At 38.6% G+C, this 16549-nt stretch overlaps 1 protein-coding gene across 3 annotated transcripts in view; it reads left to right on the forward strand.

The window, feature by feature from the left end:
- The window catches only part of frs2 (fibroblast growth factor receptor substrate 2), a 34315-nt gene extending 18516 nt beyond the window's left edge, over positions 1-15799 (forward strand). The window contains exons 2-7 of one of the 3 annotated variants that reach the window (NM_001134809.1): positions 4213-4313; positions 4827-4918; positions 5496-5682; positions 11012-11167; positions 11960-12123; positions 13457-15795. In NM_001134809.1, the coding sequence (NP_001128281.1) occupies positions 4853-4918; positions 5496-5682; positions 11012-11167; positions 11960-12123; positions 13457-14413 (1530 nt within the window). In that variant the 5' untranslated portion in view covers positions 4213-4313; positions 4827-4852 and the 3' untranslated portion in view covers positions 14414-15795. Of the gene's footprint in view, positions 1-4212; positions 4314-4826; positions 4919-5495; positions 5683-10124; positions 10574-11011; positions 11168-11959; positions 12124-13456 lie in introns of those variants that run through there. The other 2 variants (XM_012958358.3, XM_031897502.1) reach the window with 2 other exon arrangements.
- Positions 15800-16549: the final 750 nt, after the last annotated feature.

Here is a 16549-nt window from a genome sequence, read left to right on the forward strand (position 1 = left end):
AAGTTAATTTTACTCACTTTTTTTTATTGTTTGTAAAAGCCCTGATACTCCCAATTCCAACGATACCAAATATGTGGTGGTACCCCACAGTTCCTGTCCAGAAGTAACCCCCAAACTAAAGCAATACTTAGTACAATATCACACCAGAACAAAGCAGAAAAGCGCTTGTAACAGTTAATGCAGCATAACTTATATGTAAATCTAAAATATCCCCTCATGTTTGGTATCTTTAGAAACTACAGACCTTCAGGTTTCTAGGTGCAATGTAGTTTTCACTCAAAAGCCAAATACCTTTTGTCAGTGCATTGTGAAATTTGGAACTTTTTATGACATTTTTTTTTTTTTCTAAAACGTAAACTTGGACGCATGATCAAATGTGGATTTGACAAAAAAAAATCTCATAAAAATTTTCTAACAAAGGCATATTTGAAAGACAAACTTCTCCTGAATAAAATGATGCCCCATATGTATGGGTGCACATAAAGACATGGGCACCAAACACTCCAAAGCAGGGGCAATGCACAAGGGCAATTACAGCTAAAAATGTGGGGGCTGTGCTCTATGTGCACTTCCTGCAGTTTTTCAGTGTTAACCCCCCCTACCTGTGAAATAACCCCCACAAACTATATATTTCTGAAAAGTGCACACCTTCAGCTATTCAGAGACACCACTCTTCTCTTTCTACATGGAAAATTGTGGCCGCAGTCCCTTGCAGAAGTAAGCGCTTTGGTCAGAAATCAAGCAAAAACCAGATAAAAAACCTAGATTTCTCCCCAAAATCTCCATGGCAACTACCAAAAACATACTAAACATCGATCTGCAAGTTCCCCTGAATAAAACGATACCCCATATGTATGGGTGCACATAAAGACGTGGCCACCAAATGCCCCAAAACAGGGGCAATGCATAAGGGCAATTTCAGTTGAAATTTTGGAGGCTGCGCTCTATGTGCACTACCTGCAGTTTTTCAGTGATAACCCCCCCTACCTGTGAGATAACCCCCACAATCTATATATTTCCGAAAAGTGCACACCTTCAGCTATTCAGAGACACCACTCTTCTCTTTCTACATGGACAGTTGTGGCCGCAGTCCCTTGCAGAAGTCAGCGCTTTGGTCAGAAATCAAGGAAAAACCAGATAAAAACCTAGATTTCTCCCCAAAATCTCCATGGCAACTACCAAAAACTTACTAAACCTCAATCTGCAAGTTCCTCTGAATAAAACGATACCCCATATGTATGGGTACACATAAAGACGTGGCCACCAAATGCCCCTAAACAGGGGCAATGCATAAGGGGGGGCTGTGCTCTATGTGCTCTACCTGCAGTTATTTAGTCTAAACACCCCCATACCTGTGAAATAACCCCCGCAAACTATATATTTCTGAAAAGTGCACACCTTCAGCTATTCAGAGACGCCACTCTCCTCTTTCTACATGGAAAATTGTGGCCGCAGTGCCTTGCAGAAGTCAGCGCTTTGGTCAGAAATCAAGGAAAAACCAGATACAACCCTAGATTTTGGTCAGAAATCAAGGAAAAAACAGATACAAACCTAGATTTCTCCCCAAAATCTCCATGGCAACTACCAAAAACTTACTAAACCTCAATCTGCAAGTTCCCCTGAATAAAACGATACCCCATATGTATGGGTACACATAAAGACGTGGCCACCAAATGCCCCCAAACCGGGGCAATGCATAAGGGGGGGCTGTGCTCTATCTGCAGTTATTTAGTCTAAACACCCCCATACCTGTGAAATAACCCCCGCAAACTATATATTTCTGAAAAGTGCACACCTTCAGCTATTCAGAGACACCACTCTCCTCTTTCTACATGAAAAATTGTGGCCCCAGTCCCTTGCAGAAGTCAGCGCTTTGGTCAGAAATCAAGGAAAAACCAGATAAAAAACCTAGATTTCTCCCCAAAATCTCCATGGCAACTACCAAAAACTTACTAAACCTCAATTTGCAAGTTCCCCTGAATAAAACGATACCCCATATGTATGGGTGCACATAAAGACGTGGCCACCAAATGCCCCAAAACAGGGGCAATGCATAAGGGCAATTTCAGTTGAAATTTTGGGGGCTGCGCTCTATGTGCACTACCTGCAGTTTTTCAGTGTTAACCCCCCCTACCTGTGAGATAACCCCCACAATCTATATATTTACGAAAAGTGCACACCTTCAGCTATTCAGAGACACCATTCTTCTCTTTCTACATGGAAAATTGTGGCCGCAGTCCCTTGCAGAAGTCAGCGCTTTGGTCAGAAATCAAGGAAAAACCAGATACAACCCTAGATCAATCTGCAAGTTCCCCTGAATAAAACGATACCTATGTCTGGTTGCGCATAAGTACATGGCCACCAAACCTGAAAATGCATAATATTGGGGCTGCACTCTATGCACCCCTTTTTTTTTGCCTGCACCCGAATGAATGGAATACGCTCGGGTGCAGGCACATGTAGCCGATATACGCATGAAAACGCGTGAGAATGCAAAGTCTCGCGTTTTCATGCGTATATCGGCTACATGTGCCTGCACCCGAGCGTATCCCATTCATTCGGGTGCAGGCACAAGTAGCAGGCGTAGGGCTGAATTTTCGGCAAGCGTTTTTCCACTTGCTGAAAAAATCAGCCCTACGCCATGTGTGGCATCAGCCTAACCCTTGGCAATAGAAACTACCAGAACAATCTTAGCACCTCTGGACCTTTCTAGAACAACTGAAATCAAATGAAGTTAAAATGGAATAAAACCACTAAAAGCAATCAAAGAACAATAGTTGCAATGAAATCGGTAAGAGCCCTGGATCCACCAATGTCACTGCAAAAGCAACCTTTTTGGGGGCACTAAACACACAAAGAACAATGCAAAGATAAAACACCATAAAATCAGTAAAATCCAATAAAATCACCTAAACCAACAGAAGAACAATAATTGCAATGAAATCAGTGGTCAGAGCCCTGGATCCACCAACGTCACTGCAAATTCAGCACCCAATAGCAATAAAAAAAGTTACAGTGCAATAGAATAATTCAAAAACAGAAATCAATTATGAAAATGCCAAAAAAACACTAAAATGCAACCAAATAAATCAGATAATTATAGAGCAAGATCAGAAATAAAGTTTTAGTAAAAAAAAAAGACTGCCAAAGAAAGCAAAGAAAGAAAGAAAAGAAAAGAAAGAAAAAAAAAAAAAAAGTGTAAGTGTGTGTGTAAGTGTCTGTGTGTGCTTGGGAAAGTTGTAAATAAGTGTGTATGTGTACAAAAGTGTAATAATGACAAAGATAGAAGAAAAAATTGAAAAAAAAAAAAAAATTTTTTAGACAGTTGAGATAGAAATAAGCAAAATAAACAGTGGTAGAGAGTTGTAGTTCAGCTTACCCAAGGCAGGCAGGCGATCAGGGGCGATAAATCCAGCAGGAAGGCAGCAGGGAAGCTCCATCCGGTCCAATGTGCGCAGCAGGAGTGAGGGAGCCGACAGTAGGCGGCGACTTTTAAAGGGACAGCAGTGGACACGTCATCAATGCGTGTCCACTGCTGTCATTGGCTGAGGGACCGGATCGGTGCGGCTGGGCGACCGGATCCGTAAGTATGTCTTCATTCGCTCGTTGCCTAGGGGGTTGTGAAGGCTTTACAAGCGCTGCGCTGCTTTAAAAGCGAGCGCAGCGCTTGTAAACCCGACAGTGCCATTGGACGTAGATTCTACGTCCCATGGCACTTTGGTCCCTTGGTACCTAGGACGTAGAATCTACGTCCCTTGGCACTTAAAGGGTTAACCCCTTTGCCAACTATGTGTTTCTAATTGTAAACACACTGCTGACAGGTATATAAACACAGCCATGTTATCTACAGAAATACTGGCACTAGAATGGGTTATATTGAAGAGTTCAGTGATATCGTTGCAATGCCGTCATAATGTCAGTTTGTCAAATTTTTGCCCTGCTAAAGCTACTTAAAGTAAAAGTGAAAATGTCTAAGAACGCCCAGTGGTACCAAGTGAACCTTTATTTCCATAATGTGGGTAATACAGCTTGGTTTTGCTGGTAAAGGAAAAAGTGAATATTCTCCCAGCACAGCATTGTGGGAAAAAAAAGCCATACTCTCTTTTTTGCTAGTTTCTTGTCCCTGCAAACCACTCTGAGCTTTGTTATTGGGCCTTTTAACCTGTTACAGAACAAAAGCTTTGAATAGCTTTTTTTTTTTCCATTCTAAAGGTTGCAAGGCACTTGGGGAAAACATGCGGTATGGTATCTTGGTTCAAGACTAACGCCCTGATGCAGCAGCAGAGGTTAAGAAGATTAATGGCCAGATCTATGTAAGTTTTTTTTTTTTTCTGTTTTACTCCTGTTTAGGCTATCTCTAAATGGGGTGCACTTAGTCCAAATAGCCTATGGGGTTGCATTGTGCTTTTCAGTTAAAATATGTCCATTTTCACGCATTAGTATTAATTTATAAAATGCTAGAAAATTGTGTGCCCATTTCGAAAAAAAGCTATCTCACATTTTGTAGAGCTTTTTGAGACCATTGTGATGTGCTTCTACAGATCTGTCTCGCCCACCAATTTACTAATGCTGAGTGTTATTCTGGCTAAAGTCTCGTCTGAATCTAAAAGAGATTACAATGGAAAACACTTTGGTTATGTAGGCCTAGTCATAACAAATTAATAAAATGACACTGGTATAAGAGTTACTGGTATACTTAAAATGAGCCAGTTGCATAAAAATATTTGTCTCGGAACACAAAAAGCAGACTTTTTTTTATGCTTGCTATTTTACTAAGGAAGTGCTATTTTGTTTACACCTGTGCTATTATTTTGAATTGCCTCTAGTGATCATATGGTCTTCTAAAGAAGCAATGGGTAGCTGTTGTAGCTGTCCAGATAAAGAAACTATCCCAGATAACCAACAAAACAGATTTAAGGTAAGTTGTTAATGCTTCTAGCCTGCATACACAATTAAACAGCTTGACACTTAAGTTAAACGGTATCAAATGTTTTATTAATAATTCCCTTTTTATATTTGATAATGCCTGTATTCTTTCCCCTTCTTGCTAATCTTATGGCTTAGTTGCCAATTCGAGAACTTAATGGTCAGGGAGGCCTGTCGGTGGGCCCCACAAATGGACAAATATCTGTCCGAAAATCGGACACATGTCGATTGGGCAGGCCTGATTTTCCCTCCTCCCTCCCATGGCTCATATCCTCTTCATTGTAATTTAATCAGATTAGAACAATATCACCTACCATAGATGGGCATATTAAGAGAGAGATGAGATTGTTTGGTGATTATGCCAAACAAAAGGATCTTATAGTATATGGCCACCTCAACTGTTAACATCCATTTAGACTAAATAGTCATTTACTCTAAATAGTCATTTAAAAGGTTGAACTGAATCAGTAGATAGGTTCCTTAGCTGCTGACACTTTAAATCTACACCCTGGACATTCAAAATGGTTACTTTTTCTAATGGTAGTTTATTTTTTCCCCTTTAATATAAGGTTATTAACGTTGATGATGATGGTAATGAGCTTGGCTCTGGCATAATGGAATTGACAGAAAATGAGCTAATCTTATACACTCGTAAGCGAGATTCTGTCAAGTGGCCTTACCTCTGCTTGCGACGCTATGGATACGATTCAAACCTATTTTCTTTTGAAAGTGGACGAAGGTGTCAGACTGGACAAGGTAAGGGGAAGTTTTTTGGCTTAATTGTACTGATGCTATTTTGCAAAAATGACTGAAACATCTTTAGATCAGATATACCAAAAATGTACTGTAAACCAGTATGTTTGCAGCTCGCCATCCTGAGTTTTCAACGAAGCTGCTTCGTTTGCACACTATACCTTTTATATATTTTTAAATTATATCTGTTCAGGCACATAAAAAATGATGATCAAGTATAGCAACCATTAAGGTGTTTGCTTTTAAACAGGTGACCAGTAAATGTTACCTGGTTATTGGTTGTTGTAGGTGACTACAATGCGGCAGACTTTGCATAGGCATATATATTGTGTAAAAATATTTTGTCCCATAAAATTATTTTTAAGATAACAATAATGAAAAGTCTTGTAAGACCTTACTTCCTTCCAGATACATACTGTATCAGAATATATCAATGCATTAGTTGCTGTACATATATATATAAATATATGTTGTAAGCGAGATCAGACGTACAGACTGTCCGTTAGGTCGATAAAGTCCAGTTTATTATATGCAGTCACAGACTCTGGTATCCAGCACGAGCTTAAGCAATACAAAACCCTTGCCACACTTGGGCTCTAACTACTAGTACTTCCCTCTCTATTACCGGTCCCCTACTGGGATTACCGGCTAAACCAAAAACACAACTCCCCCAAAGTCACAGTACCTTTTGAGAGTCCTTCTGTTTGGGAGAAAATGCTCAAAGCTCCTTCAGGCAGGCACAGACCCTCACACAGCAAGTTCAGTCCTCAGTCTCAGCCCCAGCCCCTTCACTCTCTGACTGCAGGCATATCTAGCCTGCTAATTATTCCCCAGGTGAGACTCCCTTGGGGAATTAACCCCCTCAGCACCCAGGGGCGATTCTGGACATATCGCCGCCTGAGGCGGCTCCTGGATGCCGCTCCCCAGCGCTTACCTTCTGAGCGCAGGAGTGGGTCCGGGGGCGGTGAGATCGCTAGTGCAGAGAGCGCAATTGCGCTCTCTGCACTAGAAGAGCCGAATTTCCCGTTTAAAAACCGGAAATTTGGGTCTTAAAGTTACCAGGAGTGGCTTTTTGCCGCCCCTGGTAACTGGGGCGCTTCTGCCGCCTGAGGCGAGTTTCTCAACTCGCCTAATGGCAGAAGTGCCCCTGTCAGCAACGCTATACATGAGGGAGTAGGAGATGAACCTAGGGGAAATATATCTCCCTTCCACCTGTTTACCTGTTACCAGTTTACAATATATAAATATGTATTGCTTTTGCTTGAGTATGTATTCACTCAACATTCCTATTTGTCTTCTAGCATTTTACCTTAAATTCATCTTTTGAGACTTTATATCTTGCTGTAGTCAGTAAATGTTACTTTTGTATTGATGCATTTAATGCCAATGCCTTTACCTTGGATAAAGGAGACTTTTCCAAACAGTGTTGCCAGTTTAAAATAAGAGAAAGGGGGGCCTAGGCCTACTCCATTGTTGTGTCAAAAAAAGGTCCCTGGCTTCTTAGAAAGTTTAATGAGAGTAATGAACTGGTGGTAGCATTGAAGAATTTAAATCAACCCTATATGTACAGGTATGGGATTGGCCTTCCAGAAACTCTTTATCCAGAAAGTTCTGAATTATAGGAAGGCCATCTCCCATTTGACTACATTATAAGCAAATAATTCTGATTTTAAAACATGGTTTTCTTTTTCTCTGTAATAATAAAGCAGTACCTGGTACTTGATCCCAACTAAGATAGAATTGTTTTCCAATAAGGTTGAATTATATTGGCTTTATTTAATGTTTAAATTATTTTTTAGTACCTTTTTAAAGTGTGGCGATCCATATTACGAAAAGATCCGGAAAACACCAGGTCCCAAGCAATCTGGATAACCGTTCCCATACCTGTACTGTTTGTCCACAAGACACATTGTTCCAAATGGGTCTTTTAGCTGAGAGATAGGTGTCCTTATTGACATATGATGACATATCATAGACATATAAAGCATTTTAGCGCCAACTCCGTAAATTATTTTGTTTTTATATGGAAAAAAAATATTGATTATAATTATTTTAGTCTGGTCTGCACTTTAATTATAATCAGGATTTTTTTTAAAAACAAAATAATTTACAGAGTTGGCACTAAAATGCTAAAATTTATTTTTTTTTAGGCTGGTCTGCAATTTGTTGACCATAAAATATATTAGAAAAAAAGAGAAGAGTGGAGAAAAAACTGGAGAGTAAAAGGATAATTGTTAATATTGGGGCTCAGCAGAAGAAAAGGGAAAGAATAGGAAGCATAAGGTGCAAGGGTGAGCAGTATATATTGGGAATGAAGGAGAGGCAGAGATAAAAAGGGGGAGGTGTAAAAAGCTATAGGGAGTGTAAAATGAAGGGTAAAGCAGGATATATGGTAAATGAGAGGGAAAGTGCGAAAGAGAAAAAGGTGTAGGAAAGGGGTAAGGACACAAGTTAACAGCTGGAAAGTATGAGCAGAGGAATGTACTGAAATAATAAGTTGGCAAAAGAAGGGGAGACGTAGCATATGGAGAGAAGGGGAGAGATTTAAAAAGGGATGGACGGGGAAGAAAATCTCATGGCATAAAAGAAAGTAGAAGAGGAATAGGAAATTGGTCTGGGGAGGGAAAAAAGCAATGATGACCCAGACTGGAATTTGATCTGCAGATTATCATTATTATAATTATTATGTATTTATAAAACAAAATATTCAGTGCAGTGCAATAAATGACTGCATACATTAAACATACAGATAACATACAAGAAGAGATAAACAATGTCCCAGCTCAAACTAGATGATCATATTAGAGCTGGGCGGTATGACCAAAAATTTATATCACGGTATTTTTCAAAATTATATCGGTGTCACAGTATTTGACTGTATTTTTTTTTTCCATGCATGATTAGGTGTTAACCCCATGTCCTAATAAATTAGAGAATAATTACTGCAGTATTGAAAATCAGAGTCAGGCAAGCGAAGGATCGGCAACAGAAAGTCGTAAGGTAAATCAGGCAGGCTTAGTTTCCCAGGCAAGGCCGCAGACAACATAGCACAGGAGGAGAAATTTGATAGCTTTAAATACCCCCCACGCATGCACAGAACCGGCGTCGTCAGCTCGTCACGTACGTGCACGCTTTGACATGTACGTGCACTTTGACGCACGCGCACCGTCCCGCGGACAACAGGATGCGCGCGAGACCGGGCCGCACGGGTGAGTACCCTGACACCCCGGTATTGCGGTATCTGAAAAATGAATATAGACCTAGGGTGGCTTAAAAAGGCCATATTTTGCCCTGCCCTGATGTGTTGAATAATTATGCATTTTATATCTGACTAAAGATGTGTTTTTCATATTATAAATAATACAGGTATGGGACCTGTTATCCAGAATGCTCGGGGCCTGGGGTTTTCCATATAAGGGATCTTTCCGTAGTTTAGATCTCCACAATTTTAAAGGAGACATATCCTATAAAAGTTATGAATGTACCAGAGAATTATTCTCCTCTAGATATAGAAGGATTGTGCTTAAAAAAAAAGTTGTATTTCAGACTGATTTATTGAGAAATTCCACCAAAACTCCACTAGCCCCGCCCATCTGTTCCACTTCCTGCTGGCTGAATTCTCTGGATGAGCTGGGGAGCCGGCGGCCCTCCGTACCCTGCACTGTAGGATAGGAACCAATCAGCGGCTAGGCTGACCTGATAGGGAACTGAAGTCTGTCTTTGCTTGTGGGAGTGCAGGGCTGTGATTGGCTCTCCCCCTCCTAATGTGCTTCTGGCAGGGACTGTTAGGACACGCCCACTCTCCATTTCAAACTCTGACAGAGAACTGATAGGATCTATAGGGAGCTCCAATAAAGGGGCCATTTTTACAGATAGGATTAATTTTTAGCACAAAGTTAAACCAGCACCATATATTATTCATAATTGCCTACAAAATTAGGGTTTTCCCATTTACTCTATATGTCCCCTTTAAGTCTGCTAAAAATCATTTAAAGATTGATTAAGCCCAATAGGCTTGTTTTGCCTCCAATAAGGATTAATTATATCTTAGTTGGGCTCAAGTACAAGGTACTTTTTTATTATTAAAGAGAAAAAGGAAATAATTTTGAAAAATTTAAATTATTTGCTTATAATGATAATGGAGTCTATGGAAGATGGCCTTTCCGTAATTTGGAACTTTCTGGATAACAGGTTTCCAGATAAGGGATCCCATAACTGTACAAACTGTTTTGTGTATTTTGTCAGTTTTCGCTGCTGTCATGGCTTAAGTAAGTTTAAAATGTCTGAGGCATATAGCATTGTGTCTCTAGTAGATGTAGTTGACCTTGTGTGATCTCCTTACTATAGACAGCAGTAGCATAATTTATGTATCCTAATTTTAGCTAAGCACATCTTCCTTATAATTGTGCATGTATTTGGGAGGGGATGAGGGTGGGGAATGGGCTGTCTTCTAAATCTTTGTCTTGCTGTCACAAACAATGTTGTCACAGCTAAACTGATCTAAATTCTTTAAGTGATCTATACATTGAATTAAAATTCAAATATTCCTGCTCTTGAGTCCTAGCTTGTAGACTTTCCTTGTTTAGAAATTGTTTATTTACCTGCTGAATGAAAATATTTGAAGTATTTGTACTGCATGCTATCGCTATAATGTGTGGGCCTTTCGAGGTTAAAATATAATCTTAAGTTTACTTGAGATATGCATGCTTTTGCAGCTCTGCCTTTTCCTCCAACAGCAAGTTAAAAAAAATTAAAAATAAAATAAAGTCCAGGGTTTCAAATCAGTCCATGCAAAACTAATGTGTTTAACAAGAATATTAATTTTAACTTAATGCTTGCAAAAGGAAGATCAATCCAAAGCTGGAGACTTCACTGATTGTCTTTTCTGGTAATGGTAAGTTGGGCCCCCTCTGCTGGAGGCATGGTATCACACTATCAATGCCTTCTTTGTACTGTCTGTCTTCTCTTCCGCTACCATTTTTCCTAGCGTCCAACAAGAATGGGGCAGCTTTTTTTTTCTTTTTTTGGTAGGGCTTATTTACAAAATTAATGCAAAGAAGGTGAGGTCTGTAAAACCGCATCACTGTTATTCCTTTTCAATCTTATTAGTGCTTCTACTGTCTTTCAGTTTTACAACTACTCTCCTATATAGGTCACACAACCTGTACCCTATGTCTAAACTTCCTTTGTAGTAATGTTTTTATTATGTTATGTATTTTTTCCATTATGTGTCCCAGTGACTGGTTAGAAATGTTGAGTAATCTGGAATGTTTTTGTCAGCTACTGACATAGGTTATAATCGCACATAAAGTAGAAATATTGTGTTTTTCAGGAATATTTGCTTTTAAGTGTGCTCGTGCAGAAGAGCTCTTCAATATGCTTCAAGAGATCATGCAGAACAATAGCATTAGCGTTGTGGAGGAGCCAGTAGTTGAACGAAATCCCCAGACTGAGTTGGATGTTCCAAGAACCCCTCGCACACCCACCAGTAAATGACTTTTTTTTTATTCTTCTTTCACAGGAAATTAAAGGACAAAAAAAATTGCTATTCATTGTGGGTTCCTAATTTATTAGATACCCCATTCCCCAGTGAATTTAGTCACTAACCTTGAGCCCCCAGTCCAGTAGTTTACTAAATAAGCGCAGCATTGGCATCTTCTGTAATTTCCCCATAACACACCTTTGCTAGGATTTCTTTAGAATAGTGTAACAAAGCAGCTGAGCATCTCCGCTCTAATATACAAAGCAAGCACTAAAAATGAGACACCTTGTTTTGATTCCTCTTTACATCTTTAATATGAAAATAAATGGTGCTTGCACACTTCACCTAGAATTAATTTTATAGGCAAAAACTTCTCACTTGAATGATGTGTTTTTGGCCCCCATGGGAATTACCCTCAACTCTACTGGGTATGATTTAAGAGGCTATTGTAGCACCACAGTTATTGTTTTCTTTCCTTTACATTATTCATAATAAGTTCAATGGTTTATAGGCAGCAGTAACCTCAAACTCCTACACAGAAATTATTCTTCCTTGCTGTTGAAGGAATTTTGTTTTTATAAATATGCATAAATGTGTGTGTTCATGGCTGAAAAGGATTTTAAAACTGGTTAAGGTATTTATTGCATTGTTTATATAGTGTGTGTATGTGTGTGTTTTTCCCATTGCACAAAATATTTAAGTAGACCATATTTATTTGAAGGATAAAGACCTCGAGTGTTTATTACTTTTATATGAACAAATTAAAATCTGTTTTCCTTAAATTTGCTCCCCTTGTAGCCCCTGGATTTAGTGGGTCAGGTGTCCCAAATGGCTACCCCCGCTACCCATCCTTTGGTGAAGCATCCTCGCACCCATCAAGCAGACATCCCTCTGTGGGTAGCACACGCCTTCCTTCAGTTGGTGAAGAATCTACACACCCTTTACTTGTCCCTGAAGACCATGTAAGTGCGAGGTTAATATATCCCTCCCTTCTAAAGTAGTATTGTAGTTATAGCTTAATTACATTGCTATTTATTGCAATATAGGTATGAATTTATCACTTTTTTAATAAAATATTCTAAAACTGTATTTGTTTTTGTTCTTGGTACAGGTAAATTTATTTCATTTTATTATTTATCTAATTTACAGTTTTGATATGTTATATGTACTAAATTACAGCGCCTTTAAAGAGTTTAATCATCATTCAATTTAATCCCTGCCCAAGCAGATCTTACAGTTTATTAAATTTCCACAACACACTAGGGTCAATTTCATGAAGCCAATTTTTTTTTCCTTTTTTAATGTTGGAGGAAATATCCAGTTGATGATATGATGCAGACACAGGGAGATCATATAGTACAAGCTACTTGCAGCTAGTTTCAATATCAGACTTAGGGTTGCCACCTTTTCTAGAAAAATATACCAAAATGGTGCCTGACAGTACAGTATCTCAATAAAAATTTTTGCCTGTGTTTCAGCCCCCTTATGTGATTACCCCTGTATAATTAAGGTGTATGGCCATTGGTCTATGTATGTCACAGACACTCACTAATGGAAAGACAGGCAAGTCAGTTTAGTTCTGGAGGATGTTTTTCAAAGCTGCATGCCTATGGCTACAAACAGCCATTAGTGTTTAGTCATTTAAGTTGAAACCAGTTATACTGCAAGACCATATTTCTGACCACCGTAACCCTTTGTGTCACATAACGTAAAATCTACATTTTGTGAATAAAAGTACCTATGTGCCACGTATTGTAGATTCTATGTTCTGCTGTACTTTTTGAGTCTGGGAGTGGAGCAGTGGCTTTAAAAGCCACTCCTTCGCTTTCCACTTCCCATTTTTCAGAGAAAATATAATCGTCTGCAGTGGTTTTCTTTCTTTCTTGATGGAAAGCACACTTGAATAGGGCTCTCTGTTAGTCTGTTTTTTAACATATAATCTTAGGATACAAACTTTTTGTAAATGCAGGGATTAAAAGGTGTGAACAACACAGTGGATTAAATTTTTAAACAATACAGGGGGTTTACAGCCTGAATCTGAGGTTTTAACCATGCAGGGGGCCAGTACTGATACCATTTAAAGCTTACACCAAGGTAAGCCATCAAAGCAGCCAGACAGGTGGGGGGCCACACAGAGGGGGGCCGCGGGCCACCAGTTGGACAGCACTGTTCTAAAGGATAGTGCAATTCGTAGTTTTTTTTTTTTTTTAATGACGGCAACATTGCAGATAAAGATAACTGTAATTAGTTACCTGTGTGTTCGTTTTACATTTTAATGTTTTCCTTTTTGTTTAGGTGCATACATATGTTAACACTTCTGGAGTACAGGAGGATCAGAAACAGAGGCCAAATATTCCACCTGCTCAGGAGGTTTGTGTTTCCAACCTTGAAGTAATCCATGGCCACAGTGAACCTGCTGTTCCTGAGAGAGATCCACAGGTTATTCTTGAGCCTGAAGGAGTGAAGTTTGTTTTAGGACCAACACCTGTTCAGAGACAGTTAATGGAGAAAAAGAAACTGGAGAAACTTGAGCAAAACCAAGCTAGTGTAAACAATGGTGAAAGCAGTTGTCCAAATAACACAGAAGGGGACACTGGTTATGACAGCGATGAACGCAGAGAAACTCCTGGCAATAAAATGGTGTATGAGAATTTAAATGGATTATCCATTTCATCATCTGGGGTGCGAAGGGGACGAGTGGTACCGCCCATTCCCACCGATATCCAAAATGTAAATAACTCTGCACAGAGGAGAACTGCCTTGATAAACTATGAAAACTTACCATCCCTTCCTCCAGTCTGGGAAACTCGGAAACCCAGCAGAGAGGAAGATGAATCACTAGGACCAAAGACTCCATCCTTAAATGGGTTTCATAGTAACTTAGACCCAATGCATAATTACGTGAACACTGAAAATGTAACTGTTCCATTAAGTGCTCACAAAGTAGAGTTTTCTAGACGTCGGGACTGCACACCAACAGTCTTCAATTTTGATATAAGGCGTCCAAGTCTGGAACAAAGGCAGCTTAATTACATACAGGTTGATTTGGAAGGTGGCAGTGACTCTGATAACCCCCAGACTCCAAAAACGCCGACCACTCCACTCCCACAAACTCCTACGAGGCGTACGGAGCTATATGCTGTGATAGATATTGAAAGGACTGCTGCCATGTCAAACTTACAAAAAGCACTGCCAAGAGATGATGGTACGTCTAGAAAGACAAGGCATAACAGTACTGACCTACCCATGTGAGCCTCAAGCACGCTACTTCATTTTGCACCTTTGTGATATTTCTTTTAGAAAATCCACAAAAAAAACCCATCTTATACACTAACACTTTTATAGACTAAATTTTACATGTGCTTTTGTCTAAAGGGAATTGATGTAGAGCAGGTACTCCTAAAATAATTTTCACACTACAGTAGTCATATGTACTGTATAGCTGCATAGCTGCATTTTTGTGCCTATTTAATTGAATAGACTTGCAGTGATATGCCAGTTTTAAGTTTATCAACATAAAAGACACTTGCCTTTAATATTTTACATCTAGACTGTTGCCATTTAAAGCCGCAGATGCATTTTAATTTTGGGGATGTTTCCAGTATGAATGTGTTAAATATATATACAGTATGTATTTTTATACTAATTGTTTTTTTAATAATGCCAGGAATTTGCCAAATATTTCTCACCAGCATTTTGCATTATGGACATTAGTACAAGTGTACATTTGCTTTTGATCATGAAATAAAAAGTGCTGTATTACAGCCGTGCAACATGCTGCATTCAGACAAGCATGTTGCTTTTTGCACGCAAAGCACTATTCAAGCTATGTTCCCAAAATGTCCTCCTGCATTAAAAAGTCCTTTGCAGATATTTGGTTGCAAAGGATTCTAGTTTTTACATGTTTTTGTGGGGGGGAGGGAATATGTGAGTTACATTATGCCTGGGTTGCATTTATTAAATGCAGATATTTACAGTTGTATAAAGGCCAAACAATATTTCTCTTTGTTTATCCCATTGTATTATATTGTAAGATTACTGTATGTTCTACTTTAAACTACAAAATGTTTAATTTTTTCCTACATAAAAGTATATAAATAGCAACTTTTGTATAAAGGTAGTGTAGGCAATATTTGAGTTTCCTTTTTTTAATAATGAAATAGGCAATGCACATTGCCAAATATTATGACAACTTTTCTAAAGTCTCTTAGGTTAATATCTGCACTAAACATTCCATGATACTGTGTTACTATTGAGCCCTGCAGTAGTGACAGTTCATATGCAACACAATGTAGAGCAGTGGGTTGCTGGAAACATTGCACTGCAGGGCTCAGCAAAAGAGATACTATGCAGAAACATTATCTTCATTAAAAAATGTTCTTGATTTGAACACTAGCCTTTAATTTAATGTGTTTGGTTTGCATTTTCAGATATTGACATTGCTTACCAGATGTTCATTTAAAATACTCATATATATATATTTTGATATTGACAATATTGTCACTTCATTGGTGCCAACATCATTTTTGTAGCATGGCAATAAAATACTGATTTACACAAGGCTTTCTAATATTGTGTTTTGTACTTAATGTTACTAGTATAATTTTGCCATATATTAAACAGAAACCAAAGAATGGATTTACACTGTGATTATTTATATGCACTGTAAATTGCTTTTAGGCTAACTGCATAATTTTCAAAATGTGTATTATGTATATTGAAAATACCCCTGCATTCACTATAAAAAGCTCTTTGGACCATATGATGAATTATTATTGCCATCTAGTGCTCCTCTGAAAACAGTAGATATGACCCCCAGGTGATGAGTATTCAGCAGTTAAACATTTTTACTGCATTCAGATGGCTGACATTCAGGGCATATATTTCAAAATATGAATTTATAGCTTAATATGTAAAAACTCTCACCCATGTTCTAATTATTCCAATGGGTATTTATCAATTGGTGAACTCTTAACTTTTACACCGCTTCTGAAAATCCCATAGGAATGAGTACAACATGAGTTTTTATTTATTAAGCTCTGCCCCTTAGTCAAAGCTTTACTTGACCATACACAGGCACAAGCCTTATCATTAATCATTCTGATGAACGTACGTTTGTCCACCAAAACAGGGTTTTGGGTTTTTTTTTTATACTTTATTTTCATTTTTCAAATATAAACATAAATCAGGGTGACATGCATAGAGAAAAAAAAGGGGAACAGAAGCAAAAGCCTGTTAGTTACCGTGTTATGCATATTCACAACATTGTTTAGTACTGTGTTGCTTTACTGTATTGAGAACCATTTAGTAAATAGTGTTTCCTGTTTATATTTACAAGAAAGGGGGAAGAGAGGGGGAGAACGGTTAGGTGGGTCAGAGCAACTTAGT

The sequence above is a fragment of the Xenopus tropicalis genome, chromosome 3, assembly GCF_000004195.4.
Source record: "Xenopus tropicalis strain Nigerian chromosome 3, UCB_Xtro_10.0, whole genome shotgun sequence".
Taxonomy (NCBI): domain Eukaryota; kingdom Metazoa; phylum Chordata; class Amphibia; order Anura; family Pipidae; genus Xenopus; species Xenopus tropicalis.